This window comes from Vidua macroura, chromosome 3 (assembly GCF_024509145.1).
Source record: "Vidua macroura isolate BioBank_ID:100142 chromosome 3, ASM2450914v1, whole genome shotgun sequence".
Taxonomy (NCBI): Eukaryota; Metazoa; Chordata; class Aves; order Passeriformes; family Viduidae; genus Vidua; species Vidua macroura.
Window position 1 is genome coordinate 42,658,378 of NC_071573.1, and position 23,953 is coordinate 42,682,330.

The 23,953-nt window shown below is 44.8% G+C and overlaps 2 protein-coding genes across 3 annotated transcripts in view; one reads left to right on the forward strand and one right to left on the reverse strand.

The window, feature by feature from the left end:
* The window catches only part of TSNAX (translin associated factor X), a 56,024-nt gene extending 39,911 nt beyond the window's left edge, over nt 1-16,113 (reverse strand). Inside the window, exon 1 of the mRNA XM_053972184.1 lies at nt 15,767-16,113. The gene's annotated coding sequence lies outside the window, so the exon portion shown is untranslated. The remainder of the gene's footprint in view (nt 1-15,766) is intronic.
* Nucleotides 16,114-16,685: 572 nt separating this feature from the next.
* EGLN1 (egl-9 family hypoxia inducible factor 1) overlaps nt 16,686-23,953 on the forward strand; it is a 34,567-nt gene continuing 27,299 nt past the window's right edge. The window contains exon 1 of one of the 2 annotated variants that reach the window (XM_053973143.1): nt 16,686-17,971. In XM_053973143.1, the coding sequence (XP_053829118.1) occupies nt 17,036-17,971 (936 nt within the window). In that variant the 5' untranslated portion in view covers nt 16,686-17,035. The remainder of the gene's footprint in view (nt 17,972-23,953) is intronic. The other variant, XM_053973141.1, reaches the window with a different exon arrangement.

A 23,953-nucleotide genomic window follows, 5' to 3' on the forward strand; every position in this document is an offset into this window, starting at 1 on the left:
CCAAGCACTGGAGGTGAAAGGAAACCCAAGGCATGATTCTTCAGGGAGGTAAAACACCCCAAGTGACACATCCCCTGGTGCCTAAGGAGGGCCATTCGCACATATGAATGGCCAGGAAACCCAGGACACAGTGGTTTGCACCTGCTTTGCCCAGATGCACATGCCTACACCCTGCCCAATGCAGTGAGGGACATGCTCTGAGTCATATTCAGTGCAAAGTCAGGTCTGAGCTAACCACATGTGAATGCCTGCTAGAAGCCAACCTGTGATACAGGCTTTCCTCACCATTGATCCTATGAAGCTACACACACCCTGGCAATGAAGCACCATCTCTAAAAAGCATCCCAAACATAAGCAGAAACAGCAATGACAGTCAAAGCTAGAACCACATGAAACTGCATAGGCAGGCCATATCACCTATGGTGTCTGAGCATCACTTGGCTGCATGCAAAATTGCTGACTGACCAGTGCAAAGGTCTGAATTAAATGAGTTTTAAGATGAGGTCCAGTCACTGACTATCTGCACTTTCCTAGACTGCTGCAATATAAAATGAAACAGGTCTGTGTTGATCATAAGTGAAGGTACCAAAATATGTCAACCCCTTGTGTGGTGCTTGGTAGAGCAGACCCAGGGAATGTTGCACTTCAGGGCACCTGGTTGGGTCTAACTGGCCAAAGCCATTTCTCTTGGCTCCCCTGCTGAACTGGCAAAGCTGACTTTTGCCACTCCAAGGATAAAAGGCCAGGACTGGGACTGGCTCTTACCACTCAAGAGAATATAGAAATGGTCAAGCTGTTAAAGGGAGGTGACAGAAGATCTTGGAGAGTTAGATATGCTGCCATAACACCATCACAGGAGGCAGAAATAGCAGAGGTGGGAGCAGGGCAGTACTTTGTATGCTCCCATTCCAGCTTCCCAAGCTCTGCTCTAAAATACCTAGGAAAGCCACCACCATTCCAGCTGCTGACTTTGCCACCAGTGACAACCAACTTAAGTGAGCATTCCTCATGTCTTGCTGCCTCAAAGCCCAGAAACAGCTTCATTTCTCCTGGTGAAAGCAAGATGGTGTTTTTGTTTCTCTGCCAGGCTTAGAAAAGCCATAACATAGCAGAGCAGATAGGAGAGCCCAGATAAAGGAGAAGAGCACAGGCTGAGTATGGGGCAAGGCACCCAAGCCATCCATTTGGAGGTAACCTGGCATGCCCAGCACAAGGCACCTGAGCACTGGGTAGAAACTAAAATATGGAGCTGGGAAATTGTGTAGCTGAGAGGGATTTACATGGCTGTGCCCTATGTGCTGAAAGCTCCCCCTGCTTATGTGCTGGGAGGGGCAGAGCTTCTCCTGCCTGGCACAGAGCTGCCTCAGCCCTGGGCTGCATGCTGCCCAGCTCGCACCTTGGCCCCACTTGGATTCACACACACCACACAATGCCTTCACACATATATATTTATCAAGCTAAAAAAAGTTCTGGTTAGCTGTTGTGTTGGCTGTGAGGCTGAGCTGTGCTATCTAGGAGGGAAAAAGAGGCCACCTGGAGCTGTAAAAATCTCACAAGCCAGCAAAATACGGAGGGCAGCATGCTGGTGGGAGGTTGGATACTTACTGGAGTGGAAGAATTCCAATACAGAAATGATTCATCTTCACGGCATGGTCCCTCCCCCCACCATAAAAAAAAAATCCTTTTTACATATTTCCTGGAATATGTGATTGTACTAGAAGAACATTTTATGCTCCTGTTATGAAAGGAAACCCAGTCCAGTGGGACAAAGTCATTCTTGGAATAACTTTCAGTGAAATCAAGAGTTACAACTGGACTGACTTCAGTGTAACAAGTCCTTGGGATATTGGTGGCTGCTGTTTTTGTATGCAATCTGGATCTACAAGTTTTCCTAGTATAATAATTGCAGTAAGAACTGTGAGGTTTTGTAACCAAACTCGTTTATGTTGGCAAAATCCCTTCTTTTGATGATAGAGAGGTGACTTATACCACTTAATTTCTTCCAGTTTTTAATTGCAAGTTGCTGTTCCATTATGTCTTTATGCTGTCTGCACAACAAGTGTAAATGATTACTTCTGCATTGTTGTAACAGTACCCTTTTCTAGCATAGACAAGCTAAAATTTTATTTTGTATAATGCATATATTAGGATATGGGGTTAGGGAAGAAAGAAATTACTATCTTAAAACAAAAGAGATTGATGAGCTACAATAGCCTGCAAGATACATTCTGTGTGGCAGTAAGAGAACAGAATTCACCAAAATAATCTAGATTATTTTCTTTCATTATTTTTATCACAGTTGGGATCTTTATTTCCTAAGCAATCTCTATAAACATCTGCATGAACTTATAGCTTATACAAGCTTATAGCTTGTATTATTTTAATTTCTAAGATCCAAGTTAATCTTGTTTGCAGCATGCAAAGAACTTGAGCAGGATGTGATAGCACTTTATGTCATCCCCACTTAGAAGTGCAGTAGCCCTGCAGTATCACTGCCTGGCCAGCCCAAGGGGCAGTGGGACACCTGCAGATTTGCCATTGCCAGTTTGACTGCAGATGGTCTAAGGAACATCTGGGAAGCAGATGTTCCCTGAAGTATCTCCCAAAAGTGAAAGGGAGCATGATAAAGAGAGCAAAGTTGCAGGGGTAAAAATCTAAGCATGGGGAAATATGGCATTACCTTGAAAACCTTGTATTTTGTGCTGGAAAGAATGGAGATAGGCTTGGAAGGTTCTTAAAGCAAAGATAATCAGGTGTGTTTTATGGTTTAAAATCAGTGAAACTCAATCTGTGCTTGTAGAGAGCAGCTTTACAATATTTCCCCATGTATGGCACACAAAGTCGTTCCACCCACTGTGCACAACAAAGAAGCTCATCTGCACGTACAGAGAAATACCATCAGCCACAATATAAATGGACTTGTATAAGTTGGGTTGAATTCTTCTCTTACTGAGGTAAGGAGATCAGTAGAAAGGGGTGACAAAACATCATGCAAAGAAAACAACTTTTGTAGCAGCCCTGTCAATGTGTATACAGCTGCAGGGTCAACGAGCGTGTGTCTCACAACCAGAGAAAGGATGTTGCAGCAATCAGGGTATAAAAGGAGAGTCTGGCACAGTTTGGGCTACCAGGCTGGCTAAAAAAAAAGACTCTATCTTGTAGCTATTACTAAAAAATAGTCTGCAAGGCTAAAAATAGCATGGATATACCAACGTCTAAAAAGAGATCAAAAATGAAGCCCATAAAGATTGTAAGTCATATGAGATGAAGAACTTTAGAGCTTATAAAAGACAGTCATGAAAATTAAATTATACTAATTCACACTACCTAGTTTCAATCTCCAATCACCAGAGCCAAAACAAGCAGACAGCTTTATTTACTGTTTTTTTCATTTTTTCTGGGACGTACAAACTGAAGGTGCTGTATGCCAGACCTCCCATGCTTCTCATATACAGACCATGTTTCCTGCTTGCACAGGCCTCTCTTCTGCCAGCACCTCAAGCATGTGCTTTGGTGGCTACCTCAAAAAGTGCCTGGAGGACTGAAAAGGCAAGAAGCAAGAAACTGTCTGTGTCTGGAGGAACAGGCTCTGTGAATCCCACTCTGCAGGTCAGACATCTGTCTCAGGTTTGCAGGGTTTTGCAAAGTATTTCATGTGCCACCTTCGATGCCCACCAAACAAAGCTGGTGTCCTGATCTCGAACAGACAGCAGCAGATCTGACTGAACAGGGACCAGCAGCTCACACAGGCAGCTGCTGAGCAAGTCCTGGCACCACCAGGGGTGTAGCCAGCTGCCTGGGGACATTTTAGACTTTAGTTACAGACCCAGGACCCTTAGTTAAGCATATATCTTGCTAAGATACTCTAATCTTTTATTAGATTTAAGCCTCCATCCCTGTTCAGGGTTATTAAGGGTTTAGTTCAGCATTTGCAACAGGACCCAGATAGATGAAGAGCTTAAGGTGAAAGGAGGAGTGTAAGCAGAGGGGCTGCAGCAGAGGCTGATACTTGTCCCATCTGGGGAACAGCACAGAGCCCTGTCATTTGTGCTGTGTGCTGCTGCAAGCATTGGACATGAGCCGGTTCAGCACAAGCAGTGCCTACATGAGCACACCAGGCTCAGATGAGACAAGGAGAGCCACAGGAGGGGCAGGCAGGTTGCTGGGGCAGCTGCAGCAACCCCTGGGGCAGCATGGGGAAAGGAAGGGAGGGAATAGCTCTACTCAAAGCCCTGCTTGTGAGTCATAGCCTGTCTGCAGCCATATGGACCCAGCCAGACTGGAGACTCAAGTCTTCTTCCAGCTGTTGTTGAAGTGTCAGTACCTCAGCCCTGGCTGTTACCATTCTCCTCCTAACCACCACTACCCTCCCAGATTTGTCAGCAAAACTGTATGCTTCACCTGGTCCTCTGGAATTAAAGTGAGCTGTGCTAGCTCAGGCAGCTGAAACACAAGGTCTGCCTGTATCTAGTTCAATGCTAGTAAATAGGTCAAGGAAAGCTGGCGGGGTGTGGGTGCCTGAGAGCTGGGTGAGTGGTAATCACCTCAGCCAACAGACCTGGAGTTTACACACTGACTTGGGCACCTCTGTGCTGATCTGCCCCATGCACCCAGGAGCTGACTTTGGTTTGTGTTCAGTGCAAGCTACACCAAGAGGGTGAATCTGGTCAGAGGAACTCCAGATGTGCCCAACGCTTTTTCATCCCTCTATGCTCCTTGACTGCCTCTTCCCCCCCACTTGCAGTCAAGGAGAAGGTTCCACTGAAGTCCAACTGGGGTCAAGCAGAGCCGCAGTTTTTATGCCCCTAGTTGCTTGCAGCTAGTGAGACATGTTTTTGGTGATGCTTTAAACACTCAGATCTTGACTACTGGGGCCTAGCAATGCTCTTCTCCTAGGTGTAATATGTGTACTGTGGTGTAGATGGGTTTGGGGTTGAGCTTATGAGAGCACAGAATTTGCAAGTTCTTCCTTCCTTCCTTCCTTCCTTCCTTCCTTCCTTCCTTCCTTCCTTCCTTCCTTCCTTCCTTCCGCACTTCCTTCCGCACTTCCTTCCGCACTTCCTTCCGCACTTCCTTCCGCACTTCCTTCCGCACTTCCTTCCGCACTTCCGCACTTCCTTCCTTCCTTCCTTCCTTCCTTCCTTCCTTCCTTCCTTCCTTCCTTCCTTCCTTCCTTCCTTCCTTCCTTCCTTCCGCACTTCCTTCCGCACTTCCTTCCGCACTTCCTTCCGCACTTCCTTCCTTCCTTCCGCACTTCCTTCCTTCCTTCCGCACTTCCTTCCTTCCGCACTTCCTTCCTTCCGCACTTCCTTCCGCACTTCCTTCCGCACTTACTTCCTTCCGCACTTCCTTCCTTCCGCGCTTCCTTCCGCACTTCCTTCTCAAGCACTCTCAAATCAAGATGCCACAAACAAACCACTTTCTTGCAAGTGCCTGTACTACTGTTTTATGTAATTCAGAACTGCAAAATCACTTTCTCTGGGTACCTTAGCAGGCATCAGTGTGAGATCCTCTGACAAGGGATCCAAAGAGACCTGGTGTTGACTTCTCTGTACAACAAGAACCTTATTCTCTAAATAAGATAATTATCAAGAGGGTGTTTGTGCGCATTCTTGTTTTTGGGGACTCTCCTTTCTCTTTGCCACCATGACTCATAAAACTCATTAAGCCAGAGTATGCCTAGCAGAACCATTTAATTACACAGCAGTTGCAGAGTAGTGACGGAATCTATGTTTAACAGGCTGACAGCAAGATGGCTTTATCTACAAAGCTGTTTAGATGTCAGTATAGCCAGTGCCATCCATAAGGCTGGGCAAGCCATACCAGGCACCAAACCAGCAAGGAGGAAAGCAAAATTTGTGTCAGGAGTAGGCTAAAGACACTAGTGATTTGCATAAACAGTCTGAAAACGTGCCTGTCATCACCATGTCTGGGGCAATGTGTGGAAACACTATCTTGTAAATCAACAGCCTTGCACTGCACAGTGACCTAGATAGGAAATACGATGCAAAAAGGGAGAAGGTGAGACTGTACACTGTTGTAACACAAAGATCAGGTTATTTGCTGCTGCTTTTATTCTAGCTATGAGTTTAACAGTTAATAAACCACTTGAAAACAAGTTCTAGCCTCTCCCTTCTTTCTCAGACACTCTCACAGCAACACAGCAAGCAGCCAGACCAATTTATGAACAATGTATTTCAGTAGTTAGCAAAATGTTAACAAAATATTCTTAAAACCACACAACACATTTCAGCTATGGTTGCACGACTTCAAGGTGTCTGAGAAGCTGCTCAGAGGGATTACCCCAACATTGCAGTGACTACTTCTCGCTTGTGTGTGTGAACAGGCTTATTTACATGAAGAAACTCTTTCCATTGTGGCTTTTGACATTGCAGTAGACTACTCTGTTGCAGCAGGCTAGGATATGTGAGAATGACTTTGCTCACTGGAATAAAAAAGCAAAGGGAATTTTTTGGGAGCTAATGCATGACACTGTTAGAAATCCCCTCCCATTTGTACATTTTGTCCCGATTACTTAGAAGCCAAGCATGACCAAGCCAAGCATGATTTGTCATCAGTTTTGGTTTTGTGAGGTTTTTCTCCTTGTAATTTACCTTACAATTAGCACTTTGTATCATACATTCTAGTCCATCTAAGGGCTGGTCTTAAAATTCCACCATAAAACCTCAGCACACTGAAAGAAGTAAGCACTGTTCTGGTACAGAAAACACACCTCCCTCACCATTAAAGAGATGAAGAAATTGTAAGCTCTTTTAAAGAAATTGTAGCTGGATTATACTTTCAGGAAGGCAGAGGAATGATAGCCTTGTAGGGTAGTGGCTCAGTTTTCCTATATTATTTCCATATTGTTTTTATATCAACAAAATAAAGTTTTCTCTTAACTCTGAAACTCTGCTGGCAGGAAGAAAAACATTTAAAGACTGCATATCAAAGGTCTTTGATATGAAAAAATAACTTATCTATAGACTAGTGCAGTCTGTAAGCAGGAAAATAGTTTGCTTTCATTTTTTCATTCTTCTGTAGATAGAATATTGCCTTCAAAATTAGCCTTGTTCACTCCAAATTACTGAGCATAGCCAAAATTAAGCCTCTTTTTTATATTTTCAGATTTTTCCCCCAAAAGTAACCATACAAGTAATGAAATATGCCTCTTTCAAATGTCTAGTATACAAGACTTTGATATTGCTATGAGGCTGAACTATCAGAAGTCAGAGCAAAATTTTCCTTTCTCAATCCCATTTCTTAAAGTTATTTCTTTTGAAAATAATACATGAAACTTCACCCAAAACCAATTTCTCCCCCATATTTAAACAGTAGCTAAATCTTGGAAAATACAGTGTAGCTAAATTTTGGAAGACAATGTTTTTTAATCTGCCATCACATTCAAGGGACCTACATTAATGAAAAGGGAGAGTTGTTAGGTCAGACTCTTCTGGTTTCTGTAACAGTCACCTGGTTTCCTTCTATATTTACATATTTTTCAGAAACAGAATTCCAAGTGTCTTGCCCTTGGGACTTAGTCCAGAGTTATGTTTGTGATTACTCTGTCATATATTATCACAGTCATGACAGTCTATCAGAAAAATGGAGTAATTTCTACGTAGTAAACTACAGCATTTCTTACAGCATGTATTGCTGTATTCACTGGTCCCAGTGAAACCATTTCTCCATATGTGGGGGGGAGGGAAAGATCCCCTCTTCAGGAGTGTTTATTGCCTGATTGAGGCAGGTATCTTTTTTTGTCATTTGCAGCTGACGGTCACTGTGGCTTCATTTTCCACACTGCTGGCAGTAGTTTCTATATAGCATCTAAGGGAATTTCTCCCTCCACACGCATTTTTGGGAAGAGCCTTATATCTTAATTATTCTCCTCTCAACCTGTCCTCACACTGCATCTCACAATGAAGGAGATCCTGTTCCCCTTCCTGGTTCCACCACACTGCTCCACAACTCTGCTTCCTCTGCCTCCATCGGAGCTCAGCACTCCCCCACACGACATTGCAAAACCTCCTCAGGGATGAAGACCTCCTCTATTTATAGAGCACTGAGGCTAGATGAAAGTTTCCAGAGAGTTTTCTGGAAGAGCTCACATCTAGCTGCTCTGCAGGCTTACAAAGGGAAATGAGTTTCCACCTTGCTTTAGAGCTTGGCCTGGCATCTAACAATCACTAAACCTTTGCAGTACAGTATGTAGTGCACCAGGCATGTGTTTGATGTTATACACTGACATTTATGAACCTCTGAAAACTTTTCTTCCTGACATGCTTGGGGCAGGTTCTCTACCATGAACCCATATTCTCAACTGATTTTTGTCCTAGGTCTGTGATTCAGAGCTATCTTAAGATAACAGAAAAGAAAAACTGTTTTTAGCTTCGTGCTGATATTTTTCCTTAAAAGATTGAGGCTGATATTTTTAAATCAAAAATAAGGTTCCATTAACAAGTGCACTGCTGCATGTTGCTCCACAAAGATATGATTCAGCATGTTTTTTACTCATGTCACAAGTCAAATACAGAATATGCTTTAAAATAGTGGATAAATGGCTGTAGCTGCAGCTAAAATAAGGTAGGAGTCAGGCTGGGTTCACAGGCATATTCACAAACACAGTCTGTGTGCATATATGAGCTAGCCATGTTCAGCCTCTGAAACTGATAAGCTGCTGTTTATTAAAAAAAAAAAAAACAGAGAAAGCAAGCCTTTGACTACTTCTGCCCACAGCACATGGCTTTTATTGGAGGATATGTTTGCACAAAGGGAGGAGTGTTGCCTCCTACAAAAATTTCAACAGCCATTTGAACAATTTGGTAAATAGATGAGGACAGAGTCTTCATCTATTGTCTGCTTGTCCCCTCCAGTCAGAAGTCAATCACACAGTGAGGAAGCTCTAATCTAAAGGAGAAACCCTTTTTAGGAATCTGCTTTCTAATGAAAACTCGTGAACATGGTCCCAGCATTACCAACAATCTGAGGGTACACACATACACCCTGATACAAACAAATGAACAAACAACCTGAAAATGATACAAACAACCTGAAACAACAACAAAAAAAGAGAATAAGAGAATAATTCCAGGGAGAAAATATAAGCCTAATGCAACAGGAAAGGAAAAAAAAGCGAAATTCACCTCCGACAAGATAAATGTTATCATCTTCCCTTGCACTGTAAGTGGGTGAAGAAGGAGCAAGTTGCTTCTTGACCTGTTTTTTGCTTCTGCATAAAAATGAAAGGCCATTTCTTTTAGTACCAATAAAATGCCACCTTTTCTCTAAGTCACTAATTAGCTGACTGGATGAGCAAGGAACAGGTTCAGGTGACTCAAAAAGTGACAAGCTGATGCAGAATGATAGCAAGACTCAATCACAACCCAGCACTAATTACAGCTCTGTAGCACACACCATCACTCTGAACACAAAACAAGGATGTTAATAATACAAATTTAGCTGTGCACTTGTACAAAATCCTTGTAAGCTTAATTTTCCAGGACTTAATCTTTCACTACTGCTTTGTAAAAGCTGTCCAATGTACAATTCCAACATTATGTTTCAGTGGATTCATGAACAGCATTGCGTCATCTGAATGCCCATTGAAAGAGATAAAATGAAGTGTCAGTTTAGATCATGCAGGGAGGAGACAACAATTTTCGTAATATGGGAATTTAAATTATTGTATATCCACTACTGGCATTCCTGCTTTATTAAGTATCTGTCCTTGGTATAAGTTGCTTGGGATGTGCTTTAAAACATGAAATACCTTATACTAATACCTAATACTCTGGTATTAGTCAAAGAGTATTTGCACAGAGGGTTGTGCTTGTTAGCATAGGCAGAATAAGACAGAGACCACCATCATAATGAGTGTGCATCAATATCACAAGTTTTAATATGAGTTCAGTTCTAAAATATCAATAACTGTTATCATCAACAGCCAGAACCTTTCAACTACTAAAACCTGAAAAGAAAAACAAAGAAACAAACAAAAACTTACAACATTTGTAAGTTGGCATGCTGTTTGCACCATCAATAGCCTGAAACACCTCTCCTTGCATCCTTAGATAACAGTATCAGGTGATGCTAGCCATTATCCTGTCTTGGTACAAAACACCCTGCACTTACTATTCTGACTTGGGTGGTCCTGCTTTTCCCTCCCAGATCCTGGCCCTGCTGGTCCACACCCTCTCTTACACCACATCAAACCACTTGGTAAGCTGATCCAACTTGTTAATCCAACAGAAAATTACTCTCTTGAACTGACTCACCAAAGGGCTTGACAAGAGTGAAACCAAGGAGAAAGGCTCTGGAGGGAGCAGAACCACCCCTTCTGGTGGCAGCAACTCAACGCTGGGTCTTAAATGAACCACAACTGAAGAAAGCATTGAAGAAGAGCATGAGAGGAGCACTGAAGGCAAACAAAAAAGGCATACAATAAGGGCACAGTGTCTTTGGGAAGAATGGAAATGCAAGAATAGACATCACAAAGTCTTTTGGCATGGGATAGACACTGAAGGGTGCAATGGCAGGAGAGCAACAGGACATTAAATCATGTTATGCATCAGAGGGGGGCATGGGAACACAGGCACTGTCCTGGCAGAAGGAAGAATGGCTAGTGACAGAAAACACAGTAAGTATTGAGTCCATCTGCATTGCAGTGGCTCTTTGGGGTTCAAGCTCAGAGTGCTTTTGTCTTTGTGCGTCTGTAGCCAGACCTGGCAAAGGTGAGCTCTTTGGGACAGGTGCTACTTTAATATTTTTAACAAAACATGAGCTATAATATTGTATTCCCATTGTTCAAGAAAAGAGGGAGGACACCACTCTTCACTCAAAAAACAAACAAAATGAAGCCTGTCCCCATTCTTCTCAAGAAACTGCCTCATCAAAAAAAAAAAAAAGAACAAAAATCAAACTGCTAAGTGTTATTGAGGAATACCACCTAGTCAGTCTTATCAGCTCAAAACCTCACTCATTATTATCTTTTCCTTCCTCTCTTAAATTACTGAGACAGGGCTCTCATAGCAGCAAATCTTTTAAGTTCACCGTTTTCTTGGAATCTCCCCTACTTATACAACTGCCTCCATAAGAAAAAGAGTTTAGGGGTATCAGAAATTGTGCTAGTCATCTGGAGAAAGGGAAAAGAAACTGCGTCAACTGCATATCCAAAGATAAAATGTCCAGGTTTTTAACAAATTTGTCTTCATAGTTTTAAGGAACACTTCTTGAGTTCCTCTCTTGAGCTCTTGTAACTCATTAAATAGCACGATATATTCCAAGGCATGAGCTGAGATATTCTCAAGCTTCCCAAACCAAGGGGCAGAGGGCAAACTGTCCCTGCCTACACCCCAGGGTATCCCTGTTCTCTTTTCCAAGTACAAGACCAGGTACTGGCAGAAGTACAAACTACGTGCCTGGCAGCCGAAAGACAAGGAAAGAGAAAATATGATGTGCAATAAATCAGGTACACACAAAATAATTGTGGCAGGTCACATCATCGTAACACTGCTCGGCATTGTTTCCACCTTAATGACCTTTCAGCATGTCACCATGCTGAATCATGATGACAGAGAGGCAAGAAGCACATATCAGATGCAGAATGAACAGGTCTTTTTGTGATTGTGGTGCTATGAAGCACTGGGCTTTATGTTGGAGTCCTCTGTTCTCACTCTGGAAGACCTGTCTGCAGAAAAATCAAGAAAAATTTCTGGAGCAGTTCAGATAAATTTGACCTACATACAGATAAAACAGGAATCTCTCTCTTTTTTTTTGCCCCCAAAACTGCTTATTGCTGTATCAGTGAGTGAATTTCAAATGGGTTTAAAAAATGTTCTTTAAAAGTAATTTTCTGTTCATAACTGGACGTTAAGCACCCCAAGACCTGCTGGCTTGCTTAAGTTAGAGGCCAAAAAATGTACGTAATTGTCAATCTTTAGTATGACAGGGAGTTCTTTTCTAACCAGAGCCAGAAATACTCTCTCTGGAGAAATCTCACAAACAATGTGAAAAAAAAAAGCTTTTGAACTTTCCATGGTACAAAGTTTAAAATGAGGACAAAACTGGAATGAGTTGATCTTGAGCATTTTCTAAGCTATGCTGCATTTCCATAGCTTTACAGATACAGACATCTGGAAGCAAAATTTTCAGTTAAAAAGAAAAAAAAACCATGGTTTTGTATTTCACTTGCATAATTAATTTTCCTTAAACATGAATAAAATTATTACAGTCGACAAAAATTTTCATATATATAAATCTCTCTGGATCAACCCTAACCATGTTTTTGGTGTAATAAAAATAGGCTATATTCCCAGATATTAAACTGCATATAATTTCAGACAGATTCAGGGACAGCAAAACCAATTTTAGTTAAACAGCCTGGAGGAATCTCATAATATTAAAGACAGTATTAAACACAAGTTTACATAAAGTAATTGAGAATACTCCTTATAACACTTATAAACACATACAATGAAAGGTTTTTTCTTTTAAACATTAGATCATTATGATATTCAGTGATAAACAACCAACTTATTCTATTACTTTAATTTCAGGAAAAACTTTTAAGGAAACTCTACAATGGCATCAACAAGCACTAATCAGAATGAAAGATGGTACAGGGTACTGCAGATTATTTTCAGAGCTCTAAGCCAAATTCTCTGTTGTCCCAAGTGCCCTATGCCACTTCATACTGTGGAAAACACCATGTTCCTGGCATATCTGAGACCTCCTCAGTTATGCTGCCCAAGTGATTTGAGGGGACCCTGTGTTTGGTCATGTGCTTCTCTGTAATGGCTGGCACTAGTCCTGCCACACAATAACCCCACACCTTTCAGATCACGTCTACTCGGAGACCCTTTCCTTGCTTCGCAGAAACAGGGGCCAGGGGAGGTATCTGGGAGATAAATAAACCATGCTAACCCTTTGAGCACCTCAGGAAAAGAGCGTGCATTCAACAAAGGAGCACTTGCATAGCCTTGTGGATGTACTCTGTACACTTTGTCCTGATTAGAAAGGAAGTGAGTTTAACAGAGAATTCAACTCAGACAAACAGTTCTCTCCTTTAATTTGGAAAATCTGCAAACCTGTTACAGTTTACTTGCTAGTATGAAAAGCAAGCTTGAAAAATGGCACTGTTGAGACCAGTGAATAATGGTTTAAGTGGAATAGCAGCAGTCAGGCTGAAGAACATGGTGGAGTGGTCTGGGTGGAGGAGAGCAAATGCTACAAGCCCCCAGGTTCTGACTTTTAATTATGATGCTGTTGTGGACATTCATCTGTCTCACTGATGCCTGATGCTACCACTGACCTCAGCACATGTAGCTTCCAAAAGGCCTTCTGGCACCAATGAAAAAGCCTGGAGTCCAAGCACTTTTTTTTCCTATTCACAGCAAAACTATCACAACATGAGATTACTTTTCATTTAAACTCTATTTCTAAACTGACTTTGTAACCTTCTATAACCTTATTACTCTGCATTCCCCTTCTCCCTGGGCTTCAAAGATTCTTTTTTGGTTGCTTATATAATCTCAGCTCTGCAGTACATGAGCTAACTAAAGCATGGTATAAATGCAGCTATTATTACTACTTAATAAAAACAGAAAAGTTATTCATTGACCAACCTTTTTTTTCCTCTTTCTAATAAACATATCAGATCCATATCTAAGTGGCGATAAAAAACTACGACCTTGCACTAAGTTTATCCCATAACATCCTCATCATGACTGGTATTTAATTTTAAAGACTTTTCACTGCATTCTCTGCAAAGCAGTATGTCTCATCATTACCTAGTCAGCAGTAAAGCTCTTTTCCAACATTCAATGACACAGACAAGAAATTAGGTATCTTAGAAAGTCCACTTTAGGGACCAATTAAAGAGCAACCAGCTGAAAAAAAAAGAGAAGGAAGTCCCTTCCTCCTCTGTTCTGGCAACCATCATATTGATCATGTTACTTAGTATACCATATGTTGCTTTTTGTTGTGCTTTGTCCTTACACTGTCTTTTAAGGCACAAGCTCTCTGGCAATGAATAGAGTCTTCTATGCTTGGAAAATATTTCCAGCTTGTTGCAGACACTATTGTAATATAAATACTCATTGTCTTCCTGAGTTTCCTGACCACCACTGCTCCTCAACACAGCTTTGTCACTGTAAAACAACCTTCATTAGGTTTTGTGTCACTGGCGTAGTGCTGCAATAATAAGGCAAATGCTTCATATACCCAAAAATTGATTTTGTTGAACTTGGTATTTCTGTTGACCATGTTGACCATGCTGTGAAACAGTATAATGTCAAGACAACCTGAAGTAGCTTAGGACATTAGCAAATGTCAAAACTAAGACCTTTAATTGCATCCCAAAAGACATGTGGAAAAGAGAGGGAAAGAACAGAAGACATTTGAAGCCAAATTAGCCTGTAAATTAATAACTACCCTTATATTTTAGCCAGGCACCATATTTGTGCCTTGGTCTTTTTCCGAGTTGTTTCATGGTTGGATGATTGAGTTTCAAGTCTGTGACTTTCATCTCCATTGTGTTTCCTGAAGGAGTACACAACAAATGCAAAAGATCCTTAACTCTTCAGTTTCTATCTGGCAGAATACCACTGTTTACATTTCTCAAGTTTTTGAAAAGAACAGCCTTGACTCTCTTCTCATTTAGCCCAGTTTAAAAATGCTGCAAGTCCAAGGAAATCAGCTGAATTAATCTCATCTTAAAGCATGCTAGAGGAATGCCTAAACCTAGTATTTTTGACATACCTCATATACCTATAGTTGAAGGAAAAACTTTCATTAAATATACATTAAAAATCTGTCCACTTCACGCACTGGATTTAAAACTTGGTTTTAATCTACTTCCTTCTGCCCTTACCACAAAGAAATTACTAATCTGGAATTTTGTTTTTTAGTTGCCATCTTTTCCAGTTCATTTGCCATCTCTTCTTTTCTTTTGGTTGTTGTGGTTGGTTTTAATTCTCCCTTGGAGCTCATTAGTCATATTCACCTTGAAATTTTATCCACTGGGCTTTCATGACCTTGTCCTCTCAGTACTCCTTTAGCCTTTCTAATAATTCACCCTGGTTTTCCTTCTCATTTTTCATGTATGTACCACAAGGCACTTGTAGCCTTGGTACACTTTGTTTCTCCTGCATTCTTCATATAGTACACTCAGTGCCAAACATTCCTCCAAGTCCTATTACTATGCTGATCAATCCTACATCCAGTTCTATAGGAGAGATAAGAACTAAACCATTTTAATTGCATACATAAAGTCATGTCACTATAATACAAGTATATTGTGGAGTTAAACCTCAAAAAAAAGCCTGTGAGAATCAAAAGCATTAGTATTCCTCTTCTACAGTGGCACTGAACAAATCACTTATCCAATGTCACATGAACTCCTGTGGCAGCCTCTGGGTTCATTTCACCTTTCTACCTCAAGATTTGTATATTGGGTCATGTATTTTACACTTCTTGGGCTTTAGAATGGATTTGCTTAACTTACAGTGCAGACCAACGGTATACATCGTGTCTCACCAGCCCAGCCCATTGAGCAGCTATTTGCTGTCAGTTCACCAAATGGTTCTCTGAGAAGATGGGCAGGAGAATATCCAGCCCAGGAGGAATCATTGCTCTGCCTCAGCACACGGCTCTGAAGCACCGACCACCGTGTTGGGCTGTACTGCAAGAAACTCCACTTTTCCTAAACTATACCACAAGCAAGCAAAACCACGATTAATTGGATCAGTGGAAGTTTAAACATCACCTCAGAGGAGTCCAGATGTTCATATGGCTTCTGACAACCGATGTGACTGAGCTGAGACCTTTGTCCCTCCACCAGCACTGCTCTGCCAAACGAGCTTCCTTTTGCCTGTCAGGGACTTCACCATGTTCATCACAGCACAGGCCCCAACTCCTGGTCTCGCCTTGTTTCGGCAGCTACATCAACTGGCTCCTTCTTCCTGCTTTTCGCTTTTTCATTTCTTAATCAGCCTAGCTCCAGCCTTCACTACCACTCCGTTAGGCGGGACACAAGCCACGTGTTATTTATGAAGGAGACAGTACGTCTCTCCCGTTCTACCAGCTATCCGGCGGGAATATTTTGGGGCCTACGGGAGTGACAAAACTCACTGTAGCCAGATGCCGCCGCCGCCGCCGCCACTTTGCCTGTCACTCAAGCCACAGTGCCCAGCTTCCACGTCACCCGCCGCTCCTCGGTGCCCCCGCCTCACCTGCGGCAGGCCCACACCCCACAGGGGCAGCGGGGCAGCTCGCTACTGGGGTCACGGGGCACCCTCAGATTAGCGACCTGCCCAGCGACGATGGGGCGGCCCCGGCAGCCCAGACCAGTGACACCCCCCAGCAATTTCCCCACTGTCCCTGCCGGGAAGGCCGCACTCGTCACAGGGTGGGGAAGGGCGCCATCCCCACGAGAGCACTGCGGCCACCCCGCGGCCTGTCCGTGCGCCCATGACTGCAGCGGTGCCTCTCAGCCCCTCACCCAGCGGCGCAGAGGACACGGCCGACTCCGAGCCGGCCACGCCCGCCGGCCACGCCCGCCTGACGCGCCGGCGGCGCTGGCGGGCTGGAAGTGGCGTACGTGCACAGCGGGCCTCTGGAGTGGCGCCTCCTCCTCCTCGCCCCGGCAGAGCGGCGGAGGCGCGGTGGGTAGGGGCGGCGGCCGCGCCGGCCAGTGCTGCCCCGGGCAGAGAGGCCAGCGGAGAGCGGAAGGCAGCCCCGCACCGCGCCACCCCGCTGCCCCTCGGCCGTCCCGCCGCCGGTGGGGCGGCGATGAGGCGGCGCTAAGCAGCGTTAGCGGCGCAGGGAGGGCGGCGCGGGCCCCCGCGCGACGGAGGAGGCCGTGGGCCGGCGGAGGCGGAGGGCGGCGGGGGCCGCGGCGGAGCCGGGCGGCCATGATGCAGTAAGCGCTCCCTCCCCGCGCGGCCGGGCGGGGGCCCGCGCTAGCGCCGCTCCCGCCCGCCTCCTTACATAACACGACCCGGCGGAGCGGGGCTGCGGCGGCACCACCAGCGCCATGGCGAATGACAGCGGCGGAGGCGCTGGTCAGGGCGGCCAGGGCGAGAGCGGCGGCGGCGGCAGCAGCAGCAGCAGTAGTAGTAGTAGTAGCAGTAGCAGCAGTAGCGAGCGGGACCGGCAGTACTGCGAGCTGTGCGGGAAGATGGAGAACCTGCTGCGGTGCGGCCGCTGCCGCAGCTCCTTTTACTGCAGCAAGGAGCACCAGCGCCAGGACTGGAAGAAGCACAAGCTCATCTGCCGCGGCGGCGGCGCTGCGGCGGCTGGCGCGGCAGGGGGCGCTGCCGAGCCCCACGGCGGGCACCCCGCGCAGCCCCGCGCCCACGGCGGGGCCGCGGCGGGCAGCGGCAGCCGGGCGGGGGTCGGGAAAGGCGCAGCGCCGCCGTCCCCGGAGGCCCCCGCCGAGGCCGCCCCGCTGACCAACAATCACGTCGCCGCCGCCACTGCAGCTGCCGGCGGTGACACGGAGGCCCCGGCCGCGGCCCAGTCCCCGTCGCCCTCCGGGGAGGCAGTACTGCTGTACCGGGACAAGTCGAACCTGTACCCAGGCGGTGTGCAGACGGGGCCCGGTGGGGCCGCGCTGCGCCCCAACGGGCAGACCAAGTCGCTGGTGCCGCAGCGGCTGGCGCTGGAGTACATCGTGCCCTGCATGAACAAGCACGGCATCTGCGTGGTGGACGACTTCCTCGGCAAGGAGCTGGGCGGGCTGGTGGCCGAGGAGGTACGGGCCCTCCACCACACCGGCCGCTTCACCGACGGGCAGCTCGTCAGCCAGAAGAGCGACTCTTCCAAGGACATTCGCGGCGACAAGATCACCTGGGTGGAGGGAAAGGAGCCGGGCTGCCAGACCATTCGGCTCCTCATGAACAGCATGGACGATCTCATCCGACACTGTAATGGAAAGCTGGGCAACTACAAAATCAACGGCAGGACGAAAGTGAGTGAGGGAGGGAGCTGGGACGCCCGGTGCCCGGCCTCCCCCTGCTCCTGCTGCCGGGGGGGGTTGTGGCGGAGGGGGGGGAGCGGGGCCGTGGAGCCAGCGCTTCCCCGGGTGCGGGCGTGTGCGCGCGCACGTGTGCGGCTGTCTGGGGGGCTGCGTGCGTGTGTGCACGTCCGTCCGGCTGTCTGTCTGTGCGTCCGGGTGCCTGTGCGGGGCCGTGCTGTGCGTATGCGCCCGCTGCCGCTCCCCGGAGCCGACTCATGCTTGCGAGTCGTGTCCAGTTCTGAGCTCCTCAATATGAGAAAGAAGCTCCTGTCTTTCACTAGAGGGTTACGCAGAGGGTCACAGGGATGATTAGGGGTTTGGAGCATCTCTATCATGAAGAGAGACTGTGGGAGCTGAGCCTTTTTAATCTAGTGAAAAGAGGCTAGAAGAGTAAGATTAATGTATGTAAATATCTCAGAGGTTGATGTTAAAAAGACGGTGCCAGACTCTTCAGTGTTGCCCAGTGACAGGACAAGTAGCGGTGGCCATAAACTAAAGCTACAAGAACTTCTTGACAAGATTAAGAACTTCTTTACGTGTAGGGTGGCAGAGCACTGGAACAGGCTGCCTGGGGAAGTCGTGGAGTCTCTATCTGGAAGCATTCAAAACCCGCCTGGACGCCCTCCTGTGTCACCTTCTCGAGGTGACCCTGCCTGGGCAGGAGGGTTGGACTGGATGATCTCCAGAGGTCATTTCCAACCCTAACAATCCTGTTATCACGCCCGGTCACGCTGGGACCCCCAGCCCCAGGGGGCCTGGGCTGCAGCGTCGACGGGCAGGTTGCTGTCCTGCGGGCAGCCTGGGGATTGCTCTCCACCGGGCAGGTGCGAAAGGGTTTGTTTGCAGGTAAAAAAAAGTGATCTTCTTTATATGCCTGCGTTTTGTTAAAAACCCCTTGACCCGGGAGCTTATCCGCTAGGTGATGAGTATTGAAATCGGAGTTCTTTCGTGGTCTCCCAAAAAACGGTCTAACAGTGATCTGGCGGGCTGCGGGAAGCAGGGGGCTGGTTGCGAGGTGTCCTGGCCACGGCGCTGGCTGAAGAGCGTGGAACCACTTGTGCATAGCGTTTGTAGGCTCTCATGAATGTGCTGGGTTTTGGTAAACCTTGGCTCAGGACATGGCCTGCCAGGTACAGGACTTAAAAATGTGGTCAGGAGACCCGCATCAGTGAGTGAGTGCCCCGGTGGCACAATAAACCCGTGAGTTACAGTGAGGCACTCTGGCAAATGGTGTTGTGGCAGGCAGTGGAATCACAGCCATGGAGCAGGGCGGCTTTGGGCAGAGTTTTTATTTTACTCTCATTAAGTCACTTTTTCACAAAAATCTTACTCTTTAGCTCTATTTCGAGACCAGAGAACTGAGCCAAAACCTCCCATTGTATTAGCCTAATTTGCGATTCCCTTCCAGTCCTTTAAATAAAATTCATGCCCTTGGTAGAGAATTAGTAATGAATATTCATCAGTATCTTTTCAGTTTAATAAAAAATAGAGGGGTGAAGCCCCTTCTTTGCTACCTCTGTTAAAGCATAAGGAAGAGAGTGAAATGGTAGGAGTCATCCTGCCGAGGTGGTTGCACTGTCACAGATGGACTGTTGTTGCTGCAGCTGCAGAATCTCAGCTGGTAGGAAGCTGCGGGAGGGAGGAAGGGAGAAACTGGAAGACAGAAAACAGCCTTGGATTTGTTCAGGGCACGGGAAACTCCCGTGATAAAGAAAAGAGGGTGGGAGTTTTTTATTTTTTTTTTTTTGTAATGCTGTCTTTGCATTTCTTCAGTTACTTCGGTACTGTGCTAAAACATTTCAATGGGAACGTGCTGTAGAGTCCTCATAGATTCCTGCAGGACTTTTCTAAGCCAACTTATCTTTCAGGCAGTCTTAAAGCTCTTCAAGGCTCTTCAACTTGCAGTCTAAAAAATATCAGTGGTTTTGCTGGATTTCAGTTTTATGCAGCAGAAAGGAATACTACTTCTGTTTTTATGTGCAGTGGTATGCTTCTGTAAAGAACAGGTGCCAAGGCTTTTGGAGTTGTAATCCTCAATCACGCCTGTAATTCCTGGACCACTATATTTTATGTTCCTACTTGGTTTTTGAAATCCCTCTGTTTGGAGGATCAGAACAGGTGCAGGGATCAGATCAGTAAAAGCACAACACTTTACTCCTTGGTGGCACAGAAGTGCATTACTTTGTCTTCTCACTTTCCCGTGCTTATTTCCCTGCAAAAGTCAGTGTTTTTAGTGTGCAGGAAAACTCAATTCTCTAAAATGCCAGCAAAAGCAGAATGAAAACTGTCATTCACTCTCAAAGATTTATCTCAGAGTTGAATAAACAGGAGATGATACCCAGAGTATCACTTCAAATAACTTATATGGTAACCATATAACTTGTAACCCATGGGTGGTGTTGGTATTGAACTTGCTGTCACTTCTGTGGCAAATGTCTGTTCAAGTGCACTTCAACTGTCCAGAAACAGTGTATGAAAAAGCAAGAAGAAATGGGTCTGAGGTATATATACCCTGAGTCTCTTGGCTTGTAAACCTGCCTGTCAGGGAAAAAGCTATGTTGTGTAAATAGGATCTAATTCAACCATTTACATTCACCAGGGCCAGTCCATTAAGGCAAAGAACATGAAATAAGGTAAAATGTTGATTGTGACCTGAGATTTTATATTTTAAAGTCTCTGATAGGTGTTTTCTCTAGGTTACCTGGGCCACCTAGAACTGATATACTTAAACTGATGTGGTTCTACTTAGTCCTGAGTGTCAGCAAATTACTCTCCAGCCTGAAAGTTAGCAATACAGCACTAGTTATAAACTAGCCAGGTACCTTTGAGGAGTGTGGAGACAACAACAAGTATAAGAGAATGGCTAACTATTTTGTTTTTTTAGAGTGGCTAACTATTTACTCATCTTGGAAGTCCCGACTTACTGCATTCCTTGCTTTTGTTCTCTTTCTTTCCAGACTCTGCTTCCTTCTTTACTCTAGCAGACAGTGGCACATACTTGCATATTTGAGCTCTAGTGTCTTTCTCCTACTTCCTGTTATTTTCTAGTTTTTACTTGTTTCATCTTTTCATAAATTTTTTTTTTCCTTATCAGTTGCCACATTTGTACATGCATGGATTTCTGTTTCTTGCCTGTCCTGTTCTTACATGACTAGTGGAGGTAAAAGCCTGCTCATCAAAATCAGGAAAAGAAATCATCCTGAATCTCACCCAAGTGAGATGGTTTTTCCTCTTTCCCCATATGGAGCATGAAGAAGGGGTTAAGGGTGGCAGCAGGTTTATGATTTTTTTTCTAGCTTTCTCTTTCCTGTATCATAGACTCTGCTGATCTGAAGCTTACATCCTTTACTGGTCCTGGAGTAATACTGCAACTTCCCAGTTGTGGACTGGGTTCCTAGTAATCACCATATAACCAGACATGTGATGTATCAGCTATTCCGCTTTCTGCTCACCATTACACCCAGTGCCAGCCATCTCCTAAACCCTACCCTCTTCCTTTTGTTGGAAGGACATTAAAATAGACAGTTTGACAGGCCCTCTTGCATCCCTTTAGTTTTTCCTTCATTCCTACTTCTAGAAACCTGTCAGGAGACCAATCCTGTTCATATTGCTGCATTTTAATGCTCTCCTCTCTCTACTAGTAGGCTAGTGGCCACCCACTGCTTCTCAGCCACCTGTAGCTTAAAAAATTGCTTTATTTGTTACATATTGTGCAAACTTTTTTTTCTGGCAGTTGCTTATCTCTTATTCTGGAGATCCTGGAGTTTTCTAGAGGACTCTGGATTCAGACTAGTCTGATTGTGCCCTAATAAATTAGATTCTTTCAAAGTTAGTAATGCTTCTTTAGGAAGTAATTCTCCAAGAGTGGATTTCTCGTACCCTGCTGTTAGCTTTTTTATAAACTGGACAGAAGAGGCTCTCTGCTCTTGACACTTATTTATGTTGCAGCTTTTCTACAAACATGTTGGATTAATGTTACCAAGGAAAAGTAAGATTTATGGATGTTCTTTCCACTCTATCTTACTCTACAAAACTGTAACTGTAAGCATGTGTGGCAATAAGAAGACAAATGAAAAATAAGAAGGAATAAGAACTTGGCAACCAAGCAGGTACTGGAAAGTGATGATGATGCCAAAACTCTGGTAGAAGAAAGGATAGCAATCACAGGGGCAGGTGTGCAGCTCGGGTAAGTCCTGCTCTGGTTGAAGGACCCAAGAGCTGTGACTGGAGATATGGGCTTAGGAATGTAAAGTGGGAGGCTTTCCTTCAATTTGCTTGTGGCATGTGTGATTACTGATTACATTGATCCTCCTGTATCATTCTGGAGATTGTTTCAGTATCACGCCTTGAATTTATTTCTTGGTAGAAAACTTACTGATCTAATTGGTTCCTAGTGAATGACCTCATGTATGGCTTTGAATTTGCCACTGTGTTGTGGGAAAACATGGGTAGGTCTCTCTCTCCCAGTACTCACTTGTGTTGCTTGACCTTGATACAGAATATGACCAATGCTCATCCTTATCTGTTGGTTGTTTCCTTGACAGTAGCACTTCTGTTGGTGATGTTGTTTTCTTGTAGATGAGTGTGCTGTCTGCAGAGGATTGTGTGGTGGTCCATGGATACACAACAGCTCACACACCATTCTTAAATCCCTGTTAGAGTAGAGCCCTGACATGTGATGACTATAGTTTTCATTTGTTGTTCCTCATGGACAAGCCTTTTACGTCCCAGGTGAAGCAGATGATCAGAAGAGTAACTGACGTTTCTCCTGCAAATGATGTTTTGATGGAGAAGCACAGCAGCATCCAGAAAATACTCTTGTTTACAGCCAACTTTAGCGTTGCTGAGATTCTGATAGGTTCTCCTACTAGAGAAAATTACAGAGATATGCTGGTTTCTGAGGGGCAGCTGTGTGGTGACCGCAGCTTTGAAGTGTAGTATGAATATAGTGTGTCCAAGGGTGGTAAGTACCGCCTGTCACTGCTAGAACTTCTTCACACCCTCATGTGTTAGGCTGTAGTTCAGTGAACATTTTGGGCTGGCAGTGCTGGAGGAGTAGTCACTCTTCTTTGCCAGCACAAGTATTTACATGGCCATCCTGTGAACTGGTTTTGGGGAACTGATCCATCTGAAAAATAAACTCGCAAAAGAAGTGCTCTGGTTCAGTGTTAAGATGTTTGTGCTGGCACAGAGGACTGGCAGATGGTGAGACTTTCTTTCAGCAGCAATGCAAATTTATGCCAGTTTAAAGTGTTTGCCAAACTACAGTCTTAGTTTAGCACTTGAGTCTGATTCTCCCAAAATTTGCCCTTGAAAATTCAAACATAGTTTAAGAAATCTTCACTAGCTATGTATTTTTTTTCCTTCTTAACTTTTCTTTCTTTGCTCTTTTGTGCTCAGTGTGAGGCTCAGTTCTTGTCATCAGAAACACATACTTCTGTCCTCCAAGAATCTTTCTTACAACCATTTTATACAGAAACTTTGCTCATCTACCCACCAGGTGATCCCACATAACATGTACAGTGGAACATGTATTTTCTCCAAATGAAAACTGATTTCGCCCACACTCCTAGCTTCAAAATCAACCTGCTCTTAAGCTTATTAGCTGTTCCTATCCCTTATTCTAGAGTTTTATTAGCATCAAAGATGTTCTTGACCTCTGTTTCAAGAGAGCTGGATTGGCATCATCTGCCATGAACAGTGTGCTGCAGCTTGCGTCTGTTTGCTGCTGGTAAGGAAGGTCCCTGCTCAGCCCCATCCCCTGATGCCGGCTCCAGTGCTTGTTCTTCTTGCTTTTCCAAGCCATTTTTGACTGTAACTAGAGTTCACGTTTTTTAGTTGTTACTGTTCTGGAGATAAGGAACCTGTGGCATTGTAGTTTGTGCTATTCAGTGATTTCAGTACACTGTGGATAATTAATTTTTTCCTGTCAGT